At 39.1% G+C, this 16444-nt stretch overlaps 1 protein-coding gene across 1 annotated transcript; it reads left to right on the top strand.

Annotated features, from left to right (window-relative positions):
• The first annotated feature begins 12988 nt into the window (after positions 1 to 12988).
• LOC104121577 (zinc finger BED domain-containing protein RICESLEEPER 2-like) lies at positions 12989 to 15796 on the top strand. Its single transcript, XM_070190944.1, has 3 exons — positions 12989 to 13024; positions 13697 to 15637; positions 15708 to 15796. Exons 2-3 carry the CDS (start codon positions 14167 to 14169, stop codon positions 15794 to 15796), a joined length of 1560 nt encoding a protein of 519 aa, XP_070047045.1. The 5' UTR covers positions 12989 to 13024; positions 13697 to 14166.
• Positions 15797 to 16444: the final 648 nt, after the last annotated feature.

Raw genomic sequence — 16444 nt, 5'->3', positions numbered from 1 at the left:
CCTCCTAGTGGGCATAGGCTTCTGAAAGATATACCTTAGAGGATCCATGCGAGAAATGAGGTAAGTAGTGTAGGATGATAGATAATGCTTCAACTTTTGTGCCACCCAAGTCAGGGCGTAACATGTCCTTTCAAGAAGAGTATACTTAACCTCATAAGGAGTGAACTTCTTGCTGAGGTAATAAATGGCTTGCCCTTTCTTGCCCGTGATGTCGCGTTGACCCAACACACAACCAAAAGAATTATCCATGACCGTCAAATAGAGGATTAAAGGTCTCCCAGGTTCTGGCGGGACCAACACAGGGGGGTTTAGCAGGTTATTCTTGATCTTATCAAATGCTTCCTGACACTCATCAGTCCACTTAATCACAGCATTCTTCTTTAGCAACTTAAAGATGGGCTCACAAGTTGTCGTGAGTTGAGCAATAAACCTGCTGATGTAGTTTAACCTCCCGAGCAGGCTCATCACCTCAGTTTTATTCTTTGGTGGTGGTAATTCTTGGATGGCCTGAATCTTTGACGAGTCCAACTTGATACCGCGTCGACTGACTATGAATCCTAACAGTTTCCCCGACGGGACACCAAATGCACATTTCGCCGGATTGAGATTGAGGTTGTACTTGCGGAGCCTTTGGAAAAACTTTCTCAAATCCCCAACATGGTCGGACTGCTTCTTTGACTTTATGATCACATCATCTACATAAACCTCAATTTCCTTGTGTATCATGTCATGAAATATGGTAGTCATTGCCCTCATGTAAGTTGCCCCAGCATTCTTTAAACCGAATGGCATTACCCGGTAGCAATACGTCCCCCATGGCATGATGAATGCTGTCTTTTCTGCGTCTTCCTCGTCCATCAGGATCTGATGATATCCCGCATAACAATCCACGAAAGACCCGATCTCATGCTTGGCGCAATTATCAATCAGAATGTGGATGTTCGACAATGGAAAGTTATCCTTTGGACTTGCCTTGTTGAGATCACGATAATCAACACACACCCTCATCGTACCATCCTTCTTTGATACTGGCACCACATTAGCTAACCAAGTGGGATACTGAGTGACCCGAATGACTTTTGCCTCCAGTTGCTTTGTGATTTCTTCTTTAATCTTCACACTCATGTCAGTCTTGAACTTTCTTAACTTTTGCTTGACAGGAGGGAATGTAGGGTCAGTTGGCAATTTATGTGCTACCAAATCAGTGCTCAAACCCGGCATGTCGTCATACGACCATGCAAAGACATCTTTGTATGCAAACAGTGTTTTGATTATTTCTTCCTTGATTTGCGGTTCCAGATGCACACTTATCTTGGTTTCCCTGACATTATTTTGATCTCCTAAATTGATTGATTCGGTTTCACTCAAATTAGGCTTGGGTTTTTCTTCGAAGTGTTTTAGTTCTCTACTGACTTCCTCAAATGCCGCTTCTTCATCATATTCTGTTTCATCATCACCCTCTACTTCTTGGATCATTATTTCAGAATTAGATCGGCTTTTAAGATTTGGCTGAAAATTCCTCATGCATGTCATATCATTGAAACCAGCATAAAAAGAACTGTACAGAGAGAAAAAGCAAAAAATAAAATTGAAACGCTATCAGGATTAATTGGAAAACAGGACATTGTATTTCATTGAAAATAAGAGGATAGAAGGGTTTGTACATCGAAACAAGCAAAAACTAAGAAAAATCTGGATTACAACCCTGGAATAACCCAGATAACAGAAAGGGAAACAAAGCAAACTACCAAAACTCCTTCCGGATGGGGAGATGAGTAGCTTTCCAATTGTTAAGCTTCACATTTGGCCCAACAAGCTGCACATCGGCATTACTGGAACCTTCCCCAATTTCGACCATATTAACCTCATCGAACAGACTCTGGAACCTCTTGATCAGCTCTTCATCAAAGTCGACCACAGGTTTTGGGACCACTTATATTGGGCGTTTGGCGACCCCTGACTTGACGAAAGACTTGGAGATATGTGGAACAGGTTTAGGGAGTGACCATGCCTTTCCTTTCAAACTCTTAGCCCTTTTCACGTCCTTCCCTGTGAGTGTGAATCCCAAACCAAATGTACCGAATCTTTCGCGTGGACACACCGGATGCACAATACCCCCAGAGATGAACCCAGACCTTTGCCCGGCAGAAAACCATTCTTCAACATTTCATTTTCTACCATGACGGACGCGGATGGTATCTTCGGACCTGGAGTGCATTCTCCTTCGGGAATTTTCTCGACAGACACTGTTTCGAACATTTGGTAAACCTAAGGCCCTTTATCATCTTCAACTTCAATAAATGGAATGATTGTGTCATTGTAAGCAGATAAGTTCTCATCACCGTGCACAACTATTTCCTGCCTGTCCCATTCGAACTTTACCATTTGATGCAGAGAAGACGGGATTGCCTTGGCAGCATGGATCCAGGGCCTGCCCAATAACAGGTTATAGGAGACAACCACATCTAGCACTTGGAACTCCATAGTGAACTCTACTGGCCCTATTGACAACCTGAGCATTATATCACCAATAGAATCTTTCCCTCCTCCATCGAAGCCTCGAACGCATACATTATTAATGTGGATCCTTTCAGTGCCAATCTTCAACTTTTGCAAAGTGGACAGAGGGAAAATATTTGCACTGGAACCGTTATCCACTAGTACCCTTGAGACAGCAGAATCCTCGCACTTCACTGTGAGATAAAGAGCTCGATTGTGTTCTGTACCCTCTATAGGAAGTTCATCATCTGAGAAAGTGATCCTGTTTGCTTCGAAAATCTTGTTATCAATCTTTTCCAAGTGGTTCACCGTGATCTTATCAGGAACATGGGCCTCATTCAAAATCTTCATCAGGGCTTTGCGGTGTTCATCTGAATGTATCAGCAAAGACAAAAGAGAGATCTGAGCTGGTGTTTTCCTCAACTGTTCTACAATGGAATAGTCTTGCATTTTCATCTTTTTCAGGAATTCCTCAGCCTCTTCTTCGGTGATCGGCTTTTTTACTGGGATGTGGCCGTCCTTGAATGGCTTGGTTTTCCTCAGTTCTTCTGGGGTAAAACATCTCCCAGAACGAGTCAGTCCTCCGGTTCCATTGACTTCTTCCTCTACTTCTTTCCCTTTGTATGTTACTATCACCTGTTTGTAATTCCACGGGACGGCCTTTGTGTCAACCATTGGTAACTGGGTCACTGGCTTAATAATAACGGGGGTAACACGAGCCCCTTCCACGATTATGACAGGCTTGCCCGGGACCCCTGGCACGACCACTTTTTGCTTTTCCTGGTTCGCTTCAACATCAACCGGAGGACCTTTCACAACCAATACAGATGGCTTCACGTTGAGCGTGCTTGGCTTCTCCGACACCCCTTTAACTGTCAAGGACATTGCTTTTGCAGAATCTAGAGCTTTGATTGGATTGCTTTCGCTAGTCCGAATCATCATGACAGACTTGGAAGAGTTTTTGGGCTCCCCATCCTTATGAATTATCTCGATCATATGTGTCTCTGTATGGGCCGGCAAAGGATTTTGGTTGATGTTTGGCGCTTCCGGGCTCTGGACCACAATTTGATTTGTATCAATAAGCTCTTGGATTGCCCTCTTCAAATGCCAGCACTTCTCCGTGTCGTGCCCCGGGGCATCAGAACAATACGCACATCTAAGAGAGTAATCAAGGTTCCTTGGAGGCGGATTTGTTATCTTTGGCTCAATCGGCCTCAAAACGTCCAACTGCCTCAACCTATGAAACAAACTGGTGTAGGGCTCTCCAAGAGGGGTGAAGGTTTCTTTCCGCTGCTGCCTCTCTTTTCTGTAATCTGGCCTTGGTCGAAAACTTAGACCAGTAGGGTTTTGGTGCGGTTGTGGGGGCGTATAAGGATTTTGTGGAGTTGGAGCATGCCATTGCGGGTAGGGAGGGGGTTGAGCATATGACTGTGCGTGGTGAACATGGTATTGGGGTAGCTCGACAGAATATCGAGGGTCTTGTGGTGGGAAATAATGCTGAGATGGATTATATGGAGCTTGGGTGTAGGTTTGAGGCCGGGGTTGAGTTTGGGTGTACTGGTGAGGCGGACCCCTTGGGCCACGCCACGATCCGGAGACAAACATAGCGACATCTTCTTTCTTCTTTTTGCCTAACAGGCTTCCAGTGCCACTTTGAATTGCTTGTGTGGTTGCTTTTATGGCAGAGTAGCTCATGATCTTGCTTGACTTGAGTCCCTCTTCCACCATTCCTCCCATCTTTACCACATCGTTGAAGGACTTACCTATGGCTGAGATCAAATGGCCAAAGTAAGTGGGCTCTAGGGCTTGAAGAAAGTACTCGACCATCTCATCTTCTTCCATCGGAGGGTAGACTCGTGCAGCTTGTTCTCTCCATCTGAAACCATATTCCCTAAAGCTTTCATTGGGCCTCTTCTCTACCTTGGTCAAAGATAGGCGATCCGGGACAATGTCTAAATTGTACTGAAAGTGCCGAGCAAAGGCCTGAGCCAAGTCATCCCATGTGTACCACCTGCTAGTGTCTTGGCGGGTGTACCATTCTAAAGCTGCCCCACTCAGACTCTGACTGAAATACGCCATTAATAATTCATCTTTCCAACCGGCGCCTCTCATATTGCTGCAAAAGCCTCTCAAATGGGCCACGGGATCTCCATGTCCATTGTATGGGTCAAACTTGGGCATCTTGAACCCAGCGGGCAGTTGGACATCCAAAAATAAGCATAAATCCTTGTAAGCCACACTTACTTGGCTTCCTATCCCTTGCATGTTCTTCAAAGATTGCTCTAGACTCTTCACTTTCCTGAACATCTCGTCCTGCTCCACATTCCGGGATGATTTCTCAGTTTCGACAGGAGGTTCAAAGTGAGGGGCATGGGAATAAGGATCTGCGACTTTGAAAGTTGGTTCCGGAACATAATATTGGGTATCTGAAGCTTGGAACGCGGGTTCACTAGAAGATCTGTGAAGGGTAGCTCGCGGAGGGGCTACGAAAACAGGAGCGGATGTCGGAGCAGGGTATGCGGTTGTTTTGGCTGGTGGAGCATGAAAGGTTTGGGACGAGGTGCTAGGGTAGTGGTGATAAGGGGTAAAATTGCTTTAAAACTGACCAAGTTGTTGTGTGTGCAAGAGACAGGTTCTGTTTTAGGTGGTTAGTTTGTTGGCATCCTGGCAAGTCACCCCTATAACACCAGATCAAAGTGCAAGGCAGTCATGACTAGCAAAGAATCGGACACGGGTGTTGTCGACCCGCCAAGGGAGATTGTAGAATCGGAGTCTGAATTGAAAGAGGAGGTCTACAGGTTGAAGCATCAAATGGCAGAAATGTATCAAGCCTGGGTCAGGGGGCATCCTCCACCTTCATTCCCCGCTAACTACCCAGAAAATCCCGCTTTCATCCCACCACTAACAGTCCTTGGAGATACCAGGTACTTGTGTCTCAATCCTTCCGTGCTCCCAGTATAACCCGCCATTTCTTCCAAAGTAGGCGTAAGCTCAAAATCTGAGAAGTGTAAAATATTATGAGCGGGGTCCCAGAATTCCACTAATGCCTCTATCAGGTCCCTTCTAGGTTGAATTTTCAATAGTCCAGTGAGCGCCCCTAGGTATTGGTTGACCACGTCTCGTCCTTGTTTTCCCAAATCCTCCCACCACATGTGGAGTGCTAGTGGAATCTGATCCATAACCTTCACAGGTAAGTTCTGAACGATGCTCATTCTGCACATTTTTAAATTAGAGTGACCAGATTAAAATTTTGTACAAAACTGACCATGAAAAGATTATTTTTTGCAAAACACAACTGAAAACAAATCATGGCTACTTTGCAAATACGATATTTCAACACTTCGGAGGAGAAGATTTTAGGGCTGTGTTTGCTAAGTGGCCAATTTTTCTTTTTATGTTTTTTCTCTTCTTCTTTTTTTTTTTATTAAAAAAAACAATGAGTGGATATTCTTTGCAAAACAACCTTCCGGCGTCCCGTCGGGACATTTTTGGCTATTTGGGCAAAAATGGCATCGCCGAACTTTATTTATGACAACATTTTCCTATTTTGATTATTTTTGCAAAAATGGGACTGGACCCGATGAGGGTTGTCTACGTATCCCACACCTGGTGAGAATCAAACCCGCGTAGTTCGGTGAGTTTTGACTCGTGAAAAAATAGGACTTATTTTTTTTCAAAGACTCTCCGCGTTCAGCTAGCTCACTGATACCTGGTCTGATAGGAAGTACCTGGATCTGTACAAAAGGATGTGCAGAAGCATAGTATGAGTACACCACAGCGGTACCCTGTAAGTGCCAAGCCTAACCTCGGTAGAGTAATGACGAGGTCAGGTCAGGGCCCTACTGGAATTAATAATAACAGGGCAAAAAGCGTAACAATATAATAACAATAATGACAATGGAAATGAATCATGTAAGAAACAGGTCAAAATTTAACTATACAGAATAAGGGCAAATAATATCTCACAAAAAGGAAATCATGAACTTTTATAATTAAAGAAATCACGAAATAAACGAAAGTAAGTGCAGCCATAAACAAATATCATCAAGGGTACTCCCGAGGTACCGCCTCGTAGTCTCAAATCATAAATAAATTCACAATATCTTATTTCCTTATATCACCGCGGGAGACTTCATATTTAATTTTAAAGAAAAATATTTTTTTCGAAATAGCATCCCGTGTTTTAGCCACCCTTATCACACCGCATGACTTCTAGTAGTTCCACTACTAGCCACGCGTATCAAGCCATCCTTATCTCACCGCATGCGTTTCAACCCCCAGACCTTATACCACCGCATGCGTATCAATATCACAATTTGCACCTCGAGTGTCCGAATATTTCAACTTGCCAAAATAAATCAACAACAATAATTTCCACAATAAGGAGCCCACGGCTCAATCACAATGAGTATAAAATCTCACAAAATATTCAGGAATAAATAACTCAGCAAAATAAAATTCCACAATTTTTAATACATTGCCTCAATACCAAAATTTGAAATAAATGTCGAATACTTCATATTAATAATAATTAGGTTAAGAAATTCCACCTTCGATTAATGCACACAATAAAAGACACAAGTTTTTAACTAAACAAGTAAAGCAATTAGCAAGAAATGGTCAGACAATTTTTTAGGAAAATATGAAATAATTCAATGATGATGAATATAACATGATAAAATAATTTAATTAATATGCAACAGTGATCTACATAATTTAAAAACATAACCTTCCATATTTAATCCGTGTACACACTCGTCACCTCGTGTACACGACTTTCAACACATTACAATTATTACATCAATACCAATCCTAGGGGAATTTCTCCCACACAAGGTTAGACAAGTCACTTACCTCGACTTGCTCCAATTTAATCCACTAGTAGTAGGCCTTTCCTCGATTATCTAACTCTGAATGGATCGAATCTAGCCAAATTAATTCGATACAGTCAACAAAAATTATAGAAATCAATTTCATAATAAAATACTATATTTTTTAATAAAATTTCTTTTCTCTCTTTTTTTTTTTTAAAAAAAATTCGGCAGAGTTTCAGGATATTTTGAACACTGGTATTTTCCGGATGTTTCTCTATCCTACCTCACTTCTTGATTTTGCTTGATTTTCTTTCCCTATTCTAAAAGCCGGTCAACATATAAGCCGAAACCGATAAATGCACAAGTAGCATGTAAAAAATGCATCAGAATGGTCTTTTAAATTGGGTACACCTGTCCTAGACAGACCCAACCCCTATGTTGAGTCTCCAAAGTCAAATGCACGTGATGCAAACAAACGTACCTACTAGAGATCCGGCATGAGGCTATGTTATTCTAGGCTTAAAACCCTGGGTGTATGGTTCTAGACCTGGCTTAGCCGAGCGGACAACTCGAGCCGGGAGAGGGGGGGGCAACGTACCGGTAACCAAAAGGCTATCCGGCTTTGTAACTGATCCGATCCTCGTTCTAAATTAGGATATGACACTAACAGAAAAGAAGTCATGCCAGCGTGCACTTCCCAGAAGATTTAGAAGACTCAGAGAGGAGAATGGTTTCGTGACAGTTTATATATAGTCCAAACAATATCAAAGCAGTAAAAGTAGGCATTTAGCACATTAGGCTCAAACACGTAAAAAAATTAGATAATAAGTAAAAGCCAAGTATAACAGTCATCTAAGCTCGAATTCTGAACCCTGAACCAGAGATTCTGGGTTCGTTCCCCAGCAGAGTCGCCAGAGCTATCACACCTCCTTTTTTCCGAACGGGGATATTAGGGGGAGTTTTTTCAATTAAAGTGACAATATCCGAGATGGGATTATTTATTAAATTCAGAGTCGCCACTTGGAATAAGTTATGGTGTCCCAAGTTACCGGTTTATTTTAAATCCCAAATCGAGGAAATTTGACTCTATTTATGGTCCGCGAACACAGAAGACTGGGTAAGAAATTCTGTTAATCCGGGAGAAGGTGTGAGGCACTCCCGAGTTCTGTGGTTTTAGCACGGTCGCTCAACTATTAATAATTGGCCTAACTATCTGATTTAATACATGTTTTAAAAGCTTATTGTGTATTTTTTACTTTTTAACCGCTTTTAATTATTTATGGAATTATTTCTGGAACAAGTCACGATGTCGTACACTTGTCATTTTGGCACACGTCGCAAACCGCACCACATGAAATGTACCCGCGATTTACGACATGCTTATTTTTTATTATTGTTTGAAGTTGTGGTCGAGTCACGTGAAACGCACACTCGAATTGGGGTTGCGTATCATAACTATGCCACGGGAACCGTACCCATAGTCACGACAATTTATTTAATCGCGCCTAAAGCAAACTACGATGTTCATCAATTGCTATTTCTTAGAGTCTGGGATTATAAGGAATTTTTACTTTTGGTAGACAAGAGCATGTAAAGTTCAAGTTAAAATTGCTGGCTCATACAGGCGAGTCCATAAAAGCCACAGACAACATCTCTTCATTTGTTTCACAATTTAGCATTAGTTACAGTTTCCATCCAGAAAAGGATCAAATGCCTTTTTTACTAATTAAAGATGACTATTGCACATTTGTTGGAGTAATTTCTCAATCAACATCAGCTAACGCAAGAGAAAACCTTTAAAAATGGAATATAAACATACACCATCTTAATTAATAACCAAAGTTTAACAACACGAAATCAGGCTACCGAAATCAAACTCATAAAATACTTGAGTTACCGGTTCATACTATAAGAAATCAAGCCAATTGGTATCCAGATCAATTCTCCACATGTTTTCACCCAATTCTCATCTTCTAAAACCACATTACTCAATGGAAAAACAAACAGATTTTAAAATTATTTTTCTGACATAACAAGTGCAGTAAACTTGAATTGCAATTCAACTAGTTTCAATACAGTAACCAAACAAGAGGTAGCATGGTGAATATCAACCAATTTGGCAGATTTGAAACAACACAAAGTATGAACAGATTTGCATTATTCTCATTCAAATAAATCAAAGGTTTATATCATTCGGTTAAAAATGATACCTGGCCACAACAAACAAATGGGAGAAATGAATCTCTAACTTTGAAGGAGAAGCAGTAACTAGAATTAGGAGCTCAGCTCTTAGCCAAACAAAGCAAAAGGAACAATTTTCAGTACAGAACCGCAACAAACAGCCATAAATTCGAGGTTCAACAGCCTTTTATAGATTCAGGGAAGAGTTCAAAAATTCAGCAATCAATTACTCCCCAAACCCTCTTCGAAATCCTAGTTTTCTTTTAGTTTTCGAGCTTTTGTGATTTTCAGATCTTCATTTGGATTTAAGTAAAATCAGAACAAAGTGACACAAACTTTGGTAAGGAAACATAACAAGAAGAGGGATGAACCTTCATATGAAGAATGAAGTCACTTCTGGGCATTACAGTGATGGCCGTTTTGCAGTAATAACCCATTATAATATGCTAGTTCAGAAATGAACAACATAAACACGTCGATAAGAGAAATCAAAATCTACGGCATGACTGTTGAAAATAAACTCATCCATTCAAAGTTCAAAAATATTCAAGACATCATCATATACGCCAAGATACAGAAATAAGAGAAATTAAGCAAATAACGCCAACATTCATGACACAGAATCTGCAGAAAGGAAGAAGAATAGAGTTCAAGATGTGACCTCTAAAATGATAAGCAGAATTACAATGAAGAAAACGACGTCCAAACAAGAACTTTAGCAAAACCTTCTCGAGCAGCGGCGAACTCAACAACTTCTCAATCGAACTCCAGTTTTCAACTCAAAATCCAGATTGAAAAGAAGAGACGAAATATTTTTTTTCGAAAATTTTTTAGACAATAATTGAAATAAAATGGAACAGAAGAACACTGAACATGTTTCTTTTTCTTTTTCTTTTTTTTGTATTTTTCTTGTTCTGAAACTAAACCAGAAAATCAAAAAAAAATGGAGATCAACCACTGAGAAGAAAAAGAACGTTTTTTTTTTACCCTAGCTTTCCTTTCCGATTTTTTTCTCTGAAATTTTGTTCCCAAAAGAAGACCTCCCTCAGAAATCTCTTAACCTCCCTATATATACCCAAAACAGAAATTTTCATACCTTTTTCTCCAAGTCATGCCCTAAGATTCCTTTTTTTTTTCCATCCGAAAAATTCGCAAAAATCCGATTCCCTTTCTTGTGAACCAAATAGGATAAATGGAGGTCTAGGATCTTGAATCCCTCAGATCCTACGATCACCATTCATTCGAAATCGTTCTCAATACCAAGAGCGCGTGAAGCCTAAGGGAGAAAAGAATCTTTTCTGTCAGAGGTCGTTACAAGACGGGTGACGTGGAGGAGGGAGGGTGAAGGAATCACGTGCGTGAGTTGGAGGGGGGGTGAACTCGCTTGAGTTCAAGCGAGTTTGGCGGAGGAAGAGAAAGGGGGGGCGCGCTTGGGTTCTGGAATTAGGTTTAGGGTTCTGGGGGAGGGAACGTATAATGGGCTTTTTATATGGGGCGTGAGAGTGGACTACGTCCGTTGGATGGAGATGGATTGAAGGGTCGAGATCGATTCAGCAAAAACGACGTCGTTCGCATTAGTCGCTAGACTGGACCGGGTGAGGGGGTTGGGCTTGGCGGATTTGGGGGTGATTGTTTGGGCTAGAAATTATTTTGGCCCAAATTCGAGACCAAAACGGAATTTCTTTTTTTTCTTTTCTTTTTCTTGATTTTAAAACCTAAATTAAGTCTTAAATCAATCTAATTTATAGAAATAAACCTAGTTATCTATTTTACCATAATTAATTAATTTAGACTAATGAATAAAGAATTATTAATTTGCAATTTAAAGCTAAGAATATAAAAATGACTCATATATATATATATATATATATATATATATATATATATATATATATATATATATATATATATATATATATATATATATTTTGATTTTTATTTAATAATATAATTAACTCATGCAATTAAATCCTAAATGCAAATAGACCTAAAATGTTATGCACGAAATACTTTAGACATTTTGGTATTTTTCTTATGATTTTAGAATGTTAAATATGCAACTAGATGCAAGCAACAATTAACCAAATTTCCTACAAATTCTATAAAACTAAAAACAATTAAGAAAAAAATCTATTTGTGAATTTCTATAGGAATATTTTAGGCAAAAATCACGTGCTCACAATTAGTGAAAATGAGGGGTTAGGGATTGAAATTTTTGGAAAGTAATTTAAGGATTTGAAGGACCAAACGATGTCAGATTTTGATGAATTTGGTATGGTTAGACTTGTGAGTGAATGAGCTTTCTACTTTTGTAAATTTTGTCAGATTTTGAGACGTAGGCCCCGGGGCCGGGTTTGAGCCAATTTCGGATTTTGGTCTAATTTTGAAGTTTTTCTTGTGGAATTCATTCCATTAGCGTATATTGATAGTATTGTACTAATTGTGAATAGATTTGGAGCATTTAGAGGCCAAGTCTAGAAGCAATAGCATTGCGGGGTAGAGATTTGACCGGTTTGAGGTAAGTAACGATTGTAAATCTAGTCTTGAGGATATGAAACTCCGGATTTTGTATCAGTCTACTATTTTTAGTGACGCACATGCTAGGTGACGGGCGTGTGGGCATGAACTGTTGGGGATTTGTGACTTGGTCCATCCCGTAGCAAATATAAAGTTGCATACTTTGTTGAAACCATATGATACTTATATGTTTTAGAAAGAATTTCTGTAAATTGGGCTAAATGCCATGTTTGGGCCTTGCGCCAATGCTGTTTGGACCCTTAGGGGCTGTTTCTTATCATCCTCTCATTGTTTTCGATTGAAAATCTATACTTAGTCATGTTTATACTTGTTTACCGCATAACTCAGTATTGTGACTTTATTTTGATGCATATAAATATTTTGGGTTGAATACCTTGTTTTACTGAAATGCCCGAGTGGCTTGAGAGGTTTATGACTGAGTGAGGTCGAGGGTCTGATTTTGTGAGGATGAGTGTGGATCGGGGCTGACCGCCTGTAACATACTTTATTATTATGGCACGTGAGTTGTCCGTGCAGATTATAGTGCTTGGACTGAAGGAGCCCCTCCGGAGTCTGTACACACTCCTAGTGAGCGTAGGTACCTGCTGAGTGCGAGTGCCAAGTGCTGAGTGACTAGGAGGCATGAGTGATTGCGAGGTATGCCCAAGTAGCAAGATTGATTGTGAGGTATGCCCGAGTAGAGATGGCAATGGGGCGGTGCGGGTGCGGGGCAGGTTTCAGCGGTCGCGGGGCAGGGTGGGTTACAACATTTGTGGGGGCAAGGTGGGTTCTTTTTAGATTTAAAAAAAACTATTGCGGGGCGGGTCGCGAGTCAGGATTTAATTATTTGAAATAAACCTAAAACACTACTCTCTCCTCAAAACTAAGACCTAAAAGTCTAAACCCAATTCACAATCACAAACGCCCTAATTTCTCAAAGGATTACTTCACAAAGTCACGCACAATCTCAAAGCTTTCTCCACTCTCTCTGTCTCTCACAATCTCATTCTCTAGTAAGTTTTTTCTATTCAAACTCTAATGACCCAGTTCGAATTCAATAATCATATTGTTGAATTTTGCTTTGGCTCTCCATCAAGATTACTTTTGTTATCTTCTTTTTGGTTTACCGACAAATGGTCTATGATTTATGTTTGAAATCATATACCATAATTTGTTGTTTCTTGTTTGAATAAGGTTTGCTTTTCTTGATTTTACAACTACCACAATTTCAACCTGCAAGTTTTCATCTTTTTTTTCTTTCTCAAAAACAAAAAGTTCCTATATTTTCTATAAACTTTCGGCAAATTTGTGTGTTGGCTCCAAAGCTCATTGGATACCTTTGTTTTTCAATCTACAAAATGTGCATGAACAATGAAATTAGGGAACAAGGAGAATAGTTGAAGAGAAATAATTAGGAGTCTCCAATATTGCTGCAGGCGCAGGATGCTACTTCTAAGAGGCAGATTATACTAATATTTAGTTTCAGTTAGTCCAAAAATTTTAGTTCCTTTTGTGGTGAAATACTAAAATTTAAGCCATTTAAGCATCGGATTGTTCATTGTTGTAACTGATTATTCTTTTAGGTATTAATCCTGCAGAATATGATGGGGTCAAATTTTTTTATTAGTACTAGTAATTTAAGTCCCATATCTCTACTTAATATTTCTTTTATTAATTTTTTATAGAAAATTATGGAGTCTCAAGACGAACAAAATCCAATGTGTTTATCTTCAAATGCTTTTCCTATTGAGACTGAGAGTCAAAGGCTTATGCAGTCTGATGAAGTTACCATGGAAGTTATTGATGAAGGAGGTAAAAGAAAACTTATTTCTGAAGCATGGAAACATTTCAAAGTGGTGAAGCTTGATGGTGTTCGCTTTGGTGTTTGAAAGTATTGTAATACTCGTATCAAATCAACAAGAAAATATGGGACATCATCTTTGTGGGATCATATTCGTAGATGTCGTAAGAAGCCAAGTAACTTAGAAGATAAGGGTGGTTTAGGGGGAACGATGGTAGCAAACAACATTATTTTGATCAAGATATTTCACGTAGGGAACTTGCTCATGTCATTATTTTACATGAGTACCCTTTGTCCATTGTTGATCATGTTGGATTTAGGAAGTTTGTTGCTAGTCTCCAGCCATTGTTTAAAATGGTATCTAGGAACACAATCAAGAATGATATTTTAAAGAGTTTTGACAATTTGAAATCAAAAACTTCTAAGTTGTTGGAAAAACTCACAAGTAAAATTGCAATAACAACTGATATGTGGACCTCAGACAATACCAAAAAAGGGTTTATGGCTATTACAACACATTTTATTGATGATTCATGGAGGCTTCAGAGTCATATCCTGAGATTTATTTATGTTCCCGCTCCACATGATAAGGATACTCTATGTGGTGCGTTGCTCAATTGCTTGTTAGAGTGGAATCTTGAGAGAAAAATATCAACAATTACTGTTGATAATTCTAGCACAAACAATGTTATGATGAAAACCTTGTTAGATGAGAAACTTTGTAAAAGAGATTTGTTGTTGATGGGTCGAGTGTCGCATGTGCGTTGTGCCGCACACATCTTAAATTTAATTATGCAAGAAGGGTTAAAGGTGATAGAAGATGGTATCAGTAACGTGCGCAACAGTGTCTTATATTGGATAGGGTCTTCAGGCAGAATTGAAAGGTTTGAAGAAGCTGCACGGTTGCTACATATTTCTTGCACAAAAAAGTTAGAGTATGATTGCCCTACTCGTTGGAACTCAACATATTTAATGTTGAGAACAACCTTAGATTACAAAGAGATTTTTTCTAAGTTGAGTATGAATGATACCAATTATCGTTGTTTTCCAACCGAAGGGCAATGGAGTGCATCAGAAGAAGTTTGTGTAAAGTTGAAGCTCTTTTATCATGTCACCGAACAATTTTCGGGGAGTCAATATCCAACTTCAACTCAATACTTTTCAAAAGTTTGTGACATTAAGCTAGAATTAGAAGCTTGGGTAAAAAGTTTAAATCCTTTGCTTAGCTCTATGGCAACGTCAATATTGTTGAAATTCAAAAAATATTGGGACGATGTACATATATTGATGGGTGTAGCTACTATTTTTGATCTGAGGTATAAGATAAAGTTGGTGGAATTCTATCTTGTACAAATTTATGGTGAAGAAGCTTCTTTGGATAAAATTCAAGAAGTTCGAAACCATTGTTTTGATCTCTTTCAAGAGTATCAGAGTAGAAAACTTACTTCACATGAGTCATCTCAAGCATCTAATGAAGTTGTTGGTATTGTTGATGGTGATTGGTTCTATAGTTTTGATCAATTTGTCGCGTCGAGTAGGGCGAATGTGGACACAAGATCGGAATTGGATGTGTATTTAGAAGAAAGTTTGCTACCTAGTACACCATCATTTGACAGTTTAAGTTGGCAGAAGACAAACGGATTAAAATTTCCTACTTTGCAAAAGATGGCTCGTGACCTCTTAGCCATTCCTGTCTCTACTGTCGCTTCAGAATCAGCATTTAGCACTAGTGGGAGGTTGATTAGTCCGCATCGTAGTAGACTTCATCCTACTACTTTGGAGGCTTTGGTGTGTGCTCGTACTTGGTTGTGGAATGAAATAAATGGTAAGTATTTTTCTCAATGACTTATTATGGTATTGATAGTTTTCCATTTTAACATTTATACTTTTTTCAGGTTTAACTTCAAGTATCGACAAAGTTTCGTGTCCAACTTTACTTGAAGAAGAGGAAGAACCAGATTCAAGTGAGCTTACTAGTCTGTAACCTCTTTGAAGAGGAAGAGAATATGATATTTTGAATATCACTTTTTTTATGGTTGTGTAATTTGAGTCACTTCACTTTTCTATTTGGAAGTGAAATTTCAGGCTAGCTAAACTAGAGTATTGTTTGTGATTTTCTCTTCTTACCTCTAATTTTCTAGTACCATTTTTATGTGTCATAATTTCCTTTGAAGCTCTAGAACATATGTTCTTCATCATGTATTGCTGTAGCTAGAGCTCACTTGGTTATAGAAAATACTGAACTTTCTTTAGTTCTTGAATCTGTTTTTTGTTTTGTTTTTGGGGTGGTGTTGTTTACGAGAGGTTTAAGGACAAACACTTAAAATTCATTTGCTTTTGGTAGATTTAAAGTAGTGACTAGTGAGTATATAAAGAGAACAAATGAATTATCTAATTTTATTTTGTTGATAACTATTTAGAGATTTTAAAAAATAGCAGAAAGTTGAATTCTGAATGAATATGTGTTACTATGAAGAAATTAAAAAGAATTCTTACTATTCCTCAGCAAATGAATTTTAAGTGTTTGTTCTTAAAAACGTTTTCTCAGTGGCATACTATAAGATACCAGTCGAATTTTTCAACATCCAAATGATGGGCAAACAATCGAATACTCGAATCACTGTTATAAGAA

The sequence above is a fragment of the Nicotiana tomentosiformis genome, chromosome 12, assembly GCF_000390325.3.
Source record: "Nicotiana tomentosiformis chromosome 12, ASM39032v3, whole genome shotgun sequence".
NCBI classification, from domain to species: Eukaryota; Viridiplantae; Streptophyta; class Magnoliopsida; order Solanales; family Solanaceae; genus Nicotiana; species Nicotiana tomentosiformis.
The sequence above is the reverse complement of the archived record's forward strand: the minus strand, read 5'-3'. Positions and strand labels throughout refer to the sequence as shown.